Here is a 10,000-nt window from a genome sequence, read left to right on the forward strand (position 1 = left end):
TTTCTTTTCGGATAGAATCCGCGCATAATTTTTTTAACTACAACAACAGCAACGATAACAATAACAAAACATAATGTTGTTGAAGTGCGTCATATTGTATATTGTTCTGATGTAGCAGTCATTGAATCTTTTGTATCTTTTCGGATAGAACCCTCCCATTATCAAATTCATTATGGACCAAGTATTGTTCTAATGTCAATGCATATGCTTTAGTAACCTGACAATTAAGCATATAATTTTTTTTTTCCTGTAGCTTGACGAAGTCATATGTACACGAAAGTGTGTCTTCACAAGTGACTGAGAACGCTGATGTTTTTGACTTTTTGCATTCATTACCAATTGTTTCGCTTGTCGGTTTAGCGACTACGAAGTCCTTTAAGTAATTTCCTGTAATTGTATTTATAATTTTTTTTAGATTTCACCCTCATTTCACCCTCATTTGCCCACTTTCCCCCCAACCCTCCATTCATTCACATCTTCCACCCCTTCTAACCGATAATACTCAAATGTATGCATAAATACTTTAACAAAATGTCTTCAATCACCGATATGTGTTACGGGACATTAAACAAAATCCCTCCTCCATCCTCCCATAAAACTTCTTTTTAAATACTACAACAAAACATTTTGTACCTGTGCAGCAACAACAACGATAACAATAACAACACATAATGTTTGTGAAGTGCCACGTGCTGCATGTTGTTTTGACGTTGCAGTCATCGAATCTTTTGTTGTTTATTTCGGATAGAATCCGCCCATACAATTTCTTTTTAAATACTACAACAAAACATTTTGTATCTGTACAGTAACAACAACAACAATGATAATTATAACAACACATAATGTTTCTGTTTTTTTCCGCGTCTTACATTATCATTCTGAAAATTTGGAACTGGATTTGCAATATGGCTGTTGCTTGATCGTTTCTTGTTTGTCTTTTATTGAAAAAAATGTATTAAAGCTGAAGCAGTTGTCCTGTATCTGCCCGTGTGTTGATATCAGTGTGTGTGTGTGTGTGTGTGCGTGTGTGTGTGTGCGCGCGCGCACGTGCGCGTGCGTGCGTGCGTGTATATGTGCGTGTGTGTGCATGGGTGAGTGTGTATGTATTGTGTGTGTGTGTGTAGGGGTGGGTGGGTGTGTGTGTGCGTGCGCAGGTGTGTTTGTGCGTGTGTGTGTGCGTGTGTGTGTGTGTTGTGAGTGTGTGTGTGTGTGTGTGTGCGTGCAAGAATGCGTGTGTGTGTGTTGTGAGTGTGTGGGTGTCTGTGAGAGAGAGAGTGTGTGTGTGCGCGTGCATGAGTAAGTGTGAATGTGTTTCGTTTTGTTTTGTTTGTATGTATACCATGCATGTATGTGTGTGCCTGTGCAGGTGTGCGCTTTTGTGCCTTCGTCTTCTTCTTCTTCTTCTTCTTCTTCTTCTTCTCCTTCTTCTTCTCCTTCTTCTTCTTCTCCTTCTTCTTCTCCTTCTTCTTCTTCTCCTTCTTCTTCTTCTTCTTCTTTCATGATCTTTTTTCTTTTTATTTCATTCTCCTCTTTCTCTTCTTCTCCATACGCCCCTTCCTCCCTTCCCCCCCACCCACCCACCCACCCATCCCCATCCCCGTCCAACCCCACCTCCCTCTCCCCACCACCCACATCCACCGACCGTGAACCTTCTTTCAACTCATTGATCCTATGTCCTGATGGATGTCTTTGTTTTTCTTCTTCTTCTTCTTCTTCGTTTTTTTTAATACTAAATTAGAAATATGTTCACTGCAAGGCCACCGACCTGTTTGCAAAGGAGGTACATACATAGCATATTGCAAGTAGAGAGGGAGAGGGGGTGGGAGGGGTCGGGAGGGGGGTGGGAGGGGGTGGAGGTTTTAGTTTCAGTTTCAGTAGCTCAAGGAGGCGTCACTGCGTTCGGACAAATCCATATCTGCCAAGCAGATGCCTGACCAGCGGCGTAGCCCAACGCGCTTAGTCAGGCCTTGAGAAAAAAAAAAGGTGAATAAATAATAGATAAGCGTACATAAATAAGTAAATAAATACATAAATAGATAAATGGGTGGAGGGAGAGTGACAATTCTATCATCTATTCTTAATCGCATTAATTTCTTAAACATTAGATTTTTATCGACAGGAAAAACGAATAGGGAAAAAAAATCAAAAAAAAATAAACTAGTAAGAAACGATATTATCTTCTTAAAAAAAATTTTTTTAAATTTAAAAAAAAAACATGCATCACATCTGTAAAATAAAATTTTAAAAAATGATTAATGATGATAAAAAAATAAAAAAAAGAAATACACTTATGCTCGTCTATTTTAGTAGGATATCAATTAACTAAAAAAAATTAAAAAAATAAAAAATACAGACTGAGTGTTTGCTAAACACTTTTTTTTTTTTTTAACAGCATAAAAGTTAAGTTCCCATCATTGCAAACGTACGCATAGCTAAACGTTTCCAAAACAGCCAGCGAACGCAACGAATCACGCTGACGCTCTTTTTCTCTCTCTCACACATACTACCGCATGTAGCGTCACATCCTCTGTCATCAGCGGATATGACACCGGAAGTTTTCTTCCGACGACACTTGACCGACCCGGAGAGCGAACAGTGACACGGTGAGAGGGTTGCTTGTGGCCGAGTGGGTAAGTAATAGTCAGAAGTAAGACCTATGGACACAGATCGTTTTCTTTTCAATCGCCAAAGACGTGGAACAAGCTCCCTGATAACCTCCGTCATTCTGATTCCCTCGCATCTTTTAAATCTCGTCTCAAAACTCACCTTTTCCCTCAGCAATAAGTTCAATTGTGGCAGGTCCACTTCCTTTTCGTTAGCTGTGCTTGACTATGTGTGTATACATATGTATGTGTACATAAGTACATGCATGTATATGAATGTGTATTGTGTGTGCGTGTGTTTATGTCAGTTTGTGCCTGCCTATGTGTGCGTATGTGTTAGGGTAGCTGTTAGATACACATGTATGTTAAAATGTATGTATGCAGTGTGTGTGTGTGTGTGTGCGTGTGTGTGTGTGTGTGTGTGTGTGTGTGTGTGTGTGTGTGTGTGTGTGTGTAGTCACATTTGGTGTGTGTATGTAACATAGATATAATGTTTTATGTTAACGAAAGCGTTTTTGTAAAGCACCTAGAGCAGATTTCTGGATAGTGTGCTAAATAAGTATCCATTATTATTATTATTCTTAATATTATTAAGTAAAAGCTGTCCGACTAGGAAGTGGCGGTTGGATCATCAGTTTTGAGTCCCCCCCCCCCCCCCTCTCCACTTCCACGTCTGTGGTGTGTAGTTCCCCTTTTCGCCTTTCCCTGCCGAATAGCCTGTGTGTGTGTGTGTGCACGTGTGTGTGTCTGTCTCTGTGAGGGGGGAGGAGGCGGGGTGTGGGGGGGGCGTGGGTGTGCATGTATGTGTGTGTGTGTCTGTGTGTACGTGTGTGTGTGTGTGCGTGCGTGTGTGTATATATGTATGTGTGTGTGTGTGTGTGTCCGCGCGCGCGTGTGTGTGTGTGTGTATGTATGTGTGTGTGTGTATGTGTGTGTGTGTGTACGTTTGTGTGTGTGTGTGTGTGTTTGTGTATGTATGTGTGTGTGTGTGTGTGTGTGTACACGTGTGTGTGTTACGTGTGTGTGCGTGTGTGTGCGTGTGTGTAAAGCTGTTCGACAAGGAAGTGGCGGATGGATACTCAGTTTTGAGTCAACTCCTCCCCCCCCCCCCCCCACCCCCCCCGCCCCCTTCCCTCCACTTCCATGCCTGTGGTGTGTTGTTCCCGTTTTCGCCTTTCCCCCCACTGAATCGCCTGTCACTGTGTTGGCGACCCTCGATAAAAAAACAACAACATTGCACTCATATGGTGCAGAAATTGAAAACTTTTAAAGTGTAACGACATAAAATTATAATTTCTGCACTATTGTGCAATGGCTTACACAATGATGGTCGCATGGTTTTAATCTTATGTAATTATGTTCCTTTTCTGTCTCGCATTACAAAAAGCGCCGAAACCTACAATGTAGGCTCTATATATACACAGGGCTGCGGTGCATGCTCGGAGGTCGCGCGCCCAACGACGTAGGCTGGACGTTGGTCACTTGACGACGTAGGCTGGACGTTGGTCTCTTGACGACGTAGGCTGGACGTTGGTCTCTTGAACTACAGCACTGCGCAGGCGGCGATCCTCGCTCGCGGGCAGCCTATCGCGAAGTTTTCCCTTGTTATACAAGACTCGGTGGAAGAGTGAGTATTGCAAATACCCCATGTGTGTAAGCCATTGCACAATAGTGCAGAAAATATAATTTTATGTTGTTACACTTTAATATTTTTCAATTCTGTCTTGTCGTGTCTTCTCTTGGAGGAGGGTGGGACTGGTGAGATGGATAGAGATTGAGAGTTGTGAAGATAAAACAACGACGACGACGACGACGATGATGATGATGACGATGACGATGAAGATGATGATATGGATACTTATATATATAGCGCATATCCTGGGTCAGAGACCAAGCTCTAAGCTTGGTGGGGGGGGGAATGGGGGGGGGGGGAGAGTGGGGGGAGGGTTGAATGCCGGGTGGTCTGTTCTTGTTTTCCATAACGCTGACATGGATTATGGGGATCTTTAACGTACGTATTTAATCTTCTCCGTGTGTATACGCACGCTGGGGGTTCAAGGTTTCAGCAGGTCTACACACATGTTGACCTGGGAGATCGGAAAAAAAAAAATCTCCACCCCTTATCCACCAAGCGCCGGGACCCGGGACCCGGGACCCTCAGATTGAAAGTCCGACGCTATTTGCCTCTTGCGCCCATCCCTCTCTAGTTTCACACACACACACACACACACACACACACACACACACACACACACACACACACAAAATACAATACAATACAATAAGGGGGAAAAAAGGCACACCAATACAAGTCGAAACTCAAAGGAACCACATTTTCATACAATACAATACAATACAATACAATACAATAAAGAAAAAAAAGGCACACCAATACACGTCGAAACTCAATGGAACCACATTTTCATACTATACAATACAATACAATACAATAAAGAAAAAAGGCATCACCAATACAAGTCGAAACTCAAAGGAACCACATTTTCATACAATACAATACAATACAATACAATAAAGGGAAAAAAAGGCATCACCAATACAAGTCGAAACTCAAAGGAACAACATTTTCATACAATACAATACAATACAATACAATACAATAAAGAAAAAAAAAAGCACACCAATACAAGTCGAAACTCAAAGGACACAAACATTTTCATACCAAACAGGCTCGAAACGAGAGAAAGGAAGAAAACACCACTGTCTGATACGTGCTATTTATTCAATGCACCAAACGGACACAACTGCTATCGGTCAAACTGATCCTCTCGGTCTCTGCCTGGGCAAAAAGAAGCAGATGATGATGAGGAGGATGATGATGATGATGGAGAAGAAGAAGAAGACTGATTGTTTGAATCTTTAATGGGTAAAGAATTAGGCGCAGTAAAGGCTTTTTTTTTTTCAATTCTGCCCGTTTAACGACAAAAAATATTTTAAAAAATAAAGAACGACACAAAACACAGAAATAAAGAAATAAAATGAAATAAAATAAAATAATAAGAACGGCGAATATGAATGGTAACTGGAATAGTCTATTAAAAGTAACAAAGCAATGAAAAGAACAATTGGTACATTATCATGTACCTACGTACGCACACACACACACACACACACACACACACACACACACACACACACACACACACATTATAAAACAAGCAAACAAAGGCATACGTACACATTCACGCCCATACACTCAATCACACAAACACACATACGCACTTAGAAGAAAAAAGAGTTGTTGATGATGATGATGATGATGATGATGATGGTGATGATGAAGAAGAAGAAGAATCACAAATCAGCCAGAAAGACTGAACTCGCTTTCATGAAGATTCGCTCTGGTAAAGACTCGCTTTTTCTGCACACTCGCTCTCCTTGAGATTCGCTCCCATATACACACGCTCTCCTAAAAACTCACTCTCCTATGATATACTCGATATCCTAAAGAGTCACTCTCCTGAAGACTCAAGCCCCCCATACACAAGCTCTCCTAAAAAGTCACTCTCCTAAAGAGTCCCTCCCCTGAAGACTCGCTCTCCGATACACAAGCTCTCCTAAAGAGTCCCTCTCCTAAAGACTCGCTCTCCCATACACAAGCTCTCCTAAAGAGTCCCTCTCCTAAAGAGTCCCTCTCCTAAAGACTCGCTCTCCCATACACAAGCTCTCCTAAAAAGTCACTCTCCTAAAGAGTCCCTCTCCTAAAGACTCGCTCTCCGATGCACAAGCTCTCCTAAAAAGTCACTCTCCTAAAGAGTCCCTCTCCTAAAGACTCGCTCTCCCATACATAAGCTCTCCAAAAGAGTCACTCTCCTAAAGAGTCCCTCTCCTAAATACTCGCTCCCCGGTACACAAGCTCTCCTAAAAAGTCACTCTCCTAAACAGTCCCTCTCATGAAGACTCGCTCTCTCCTGAAGACTCACTCTCCTGCAGACATGAAGACTCACTCTCCTGCAGACATGAAGACTCACTCTCCTGCAGACATGAAGACTCGCTCTCTCCTGAAGACTCACTCTCCTGCAGACATGAAGACTCGCTCTCTCCAGAAGACTCACTCTCCTGCAGACATGAAGACTCGCTCTCTCCTGAAGACTAACTCTCCTGCAGACATGAAGACTCGCTCTCTCCTGCAGACACGAAGATACGGTTTTCTCGAAGACACGCTCTCCTGAAGACAAAAAGAAACGTTTTCACGGACACTCACTCTCTCCAGAAGACTCGCTCTCTCCAGAGGACCAGCGTGTGGGGGGAGACCCCTCACTCCGCTGAAGACAGGAAGGCACTGATGCTCAAAGGCACTCCCAGAGTCACGGAAGCGAGGGAAGAACTGTTGTGGCCACCACCACCACCGCCACCGCCACCACCACTGCCACCACCATCATCATCGCACAACTTGCCCAACGGTTTACCCCCAAAATGGCGGTGTGCCGCGCTGCCGACTGTTGTCGGCCTCCGCCTGCTCGGTGTGGACAGACGGCTCCGGTCTCCCGCAGCGCCCTGACTTTCGCCGCCACTCCCCGTGTCCCTCAGCAACAGTTTCTTCACTTCCGTCAAGTCTATGAACTGCGCTGACGTCATTTCCGGTGGTCTGATTTTCGGGTCGCCTCCTTGTTGGTTGTTCCTTTTGGAGATGTCGCCGTCGCTCTTTGCTCGGTTTCCGTGCCTGGTGTGAGAGGCCACATGATGTCGCTGCTGTATAACTTGCTGATGATAACGATGATGATGACCTTGTCTGCTGTCTCCTTCGTCAGAGAACAGTAATGAAGCGATGTTGAGCGACAACGCTTTGGAAGGACGATGCGTGTATCTGAAAGTTCCGCCAGCGCTTGGCAAGGAGCGGTGTTTCTTGGACGGATGCTCGGACACTGCCATCTGCTGCTTCTTCTTCTTCTCCTGCTTCTTCTCCCCACTGCAGCAACAGACGCCGTCCTCTTGACACCCTGACGATGTGACGAAGCACGCTGGAGAGTCGCTGCCCTGTTCCCCGGGCCTGGGCGATGTTTGCACCGCGCAGTGGCGGCGTTGGTGGGAAGCTGTTGCTCCAGCAGCGTGGATGGAGGTGCCCAATGCTGTCTTGGCTCTGGAGCTGCTGCTGAGGATGGGCGGCAGGTTATCGCCCGTGTTTCGACCGGAAGTGCTGGCAGATTTGGAGCCTCCTTGCAGGCGTATTCGCTGGGCGGACTCTGTCGGACTCTGACCTCGTTTGGCCAGGAGGTTGTTGGCGGCGACTCCGTCTCCTGCTCCTGCTGCTGTTCCTGAAATAATGATGATGATAATAATAGTAATAATAATAATAATAACAAGAGAGGCAAGGCCTTCAAGACTCACTTGTGATACACTTTTTAAAAAATCTAATCGTTAAAATGTGTTCTGTATTTATTATAAAGCTTCGGGTTAAAAAATAAAAATTGAAAAAAAAAAGGCCTAACCAGATTCGAACCCCGCATGTTCGGGTGAGAAGTAACTGTCTCACCCATTACACTATCGTGGCTCCTTAACTGACGCTCTAAAATTTAATATTTGAACATACTTGTTTAAAGGGCGATAAATCAATTGCGGTATTCGCAGTGAGAACGCTGTTTAAATCATATTATTCTGGTGTATCTTGGGCATTCAGAAAATCTTTAAGGGCAATCAAAAATTCTTTTTAAGTCCGCGGTAACGGAGACGTGGCTATCGCCGCAGTCACACTGCAACATTTAGCAGTTTTCTCTAGATCTAGATAGATGTACAAGTTAAGTTACACCCACCGGGAATGTAGTAGGACACGGTCGATTCAATTTCTCTTTTATGTTCATTCTAGTTTTATAGTTTTAAAGCTGATATGAAAATTGAGTATTTTGTTAAACTAATAACATGTAGAGCCAAGTACAAGTACTTATAAACGTCGTATAAAGTGAAAAGGACTTCATTTTGAGAAAAGTCAAGACTGGAAATTTTTTCGTTTCATCAATTCAAGGGTATTGACTCGCATGGTTTTCAATTTTTAACTGTGAATTCCGACTGATTCTGTGGATATTTTTATGGCAGTTTGGGGCATAATCCAGTAAGTGAAAAGGCGTTCACAAATCTTTCTCTGAATAAGTATTTAACGATCTCCTTCTCCAACTTTCGATCACATGTTATCGTGTACTGTCCATTGAATATAGGATTGAACGGGCAGGTCAACAACTTGAAACAAAATGGCGTCGTTCGCGTTCGCGAAGAATATGAGCACGCGCTTTGAATGTGTATAAATATGTGTGCGCAATTGATTTTTGCCCATGACCTTCAGGACTCAGCCAATAGATCTGAAAAAGTCCACTCGTCGTATTGATTTTAGTATTTTCCGAAAAAGACCACTTGGGTGAATGAGCATAGTGAAAGCACTGTACACTGAGAGTAAAACACACAAGCATTTTATGTATTGAGTATAATTTCAAAATGTAATGTTTAAGATGAGAAAGATCAGATTAAAGCAAATTAAGTCCCCTAGCATTAATTACAGATTAATTTCCCTTTTTTTACTATCTGCACCAAAACGTTTACAAAATAAATAAAACTTCCATACTTAGCAAAAGAAGTTCCTGTTTGAACAAAAAATGATAATAATGACTGCTCTTGTTGTTGTGTCAGAATATCAGATCAAACTGCCATGTTTAGAGAATTAAAAAAATATATATATAACAGTAAATGCAGTTTGCATATAATTTGACTTCTTTTTTATTTTTTTGTGCCCATCACAGAGGTGAAATATTGTTTTAAACAGGATGACTGGAAAGAACTGAATTTTTCCTATTTTTATGCCTAATTTGGTGTCAACTGACAAAGTGTTTGCGGAGAAAATGTCAATGTTAAAGTTTACCACGGATACACACACACACACACACACACACACACACACACACACACACACACAGACAACCGAACACCGGGTTAAAACATAGACTCACTTTGTTTACACAAGTGAGTCAATAATAATAATAATAATAACCATCATCATCATCATAATAACAATAATAATAATAACCAACATCCAAATAATAATAATAATAATAACCAACATCCTCATCATCATCATAATGATATTAATAACGATGATAATACTATTATTAATAATAATAATGATGATAATAATAACGATAATGGTGATGATAACCAACATCCTCATCATCATTATAATGATAAAAATAACGATGACGATACTACTATTAATAATAATAATGATAATATTAACGATGATGATAATGAAGAAGGTGATGATGATGATAATAATAATAATAATAATAATAATAATAATAACCAACATCGTCATCATCATTATAATGATAATAACGATGATGATACTACTACTCATAATAATAATAATAATAACGATGATGATAATGAAGTTGTGATCA

At 41.9% G+C, this 10,000-nt stretch overlaps 2 protein-coding genes across 4 annotated transcripts in view; one reads left to right on the plus strand and one right to left on the minus strand.

Annotated features, from left to right (window-relative positions):
• Positions 1-10,000, plus strand: part of LOC143302188 (uncharacterized) — a 23,879-nt gene that overhangs the window by 13,076 nt on the left and 803 nt on the right. The window contains exon 2 of one of the 2 annotated variants that reach the window (XM_076616740.1): positions 1-980. This exon is cut by the window's left edge and continues 5,680 nt beyond it. The exons of the other annotated variant lie outside the window; for it this stretch is intronic. The gene's annotated coding sequence lies outside the window, so the exon portion shown is untranslated. Of the gene's footprint in view, positions 981-10,000 lie in introns of those variants that run through there. 2 annotated transcript variants of the gene reach the window in all.
• LOC143302189 (uncharacterized) overlaps positions 5,222-10,000 on the minus strand; it is a 26,895-nt gene continuing 22,116 nt past the window's right edge. For both annotated transcript variants that reach the window (XM_076616741.1, XM_076616743.1), the window contains one exon: positions 5,222-7,876. In XM_076616741.1, coding sequence (XP_076472856.1) covers positions 6,879-7,876 — 998 coding nt within the window. In that variant the 3' untranslated portion in view covers positions 5,222-6,878. The remainder of the gene's footprint in view (positions 7,877-10,000) is intronic.

This window comes from Babylonia areolata, chromosome 29, assembly GCF_041734735.1.
Source record: "Babylonia areolata isolate BAREFJ2019XMU chromosome 29, ASM4173473v1, whole genome shotgun sequence".
NCBI lineage: Eukaryota > Metazoa > Mollusca > Gastropoda > Neogastropoda > Buccinidae > Babylonia > Babylonia areolata.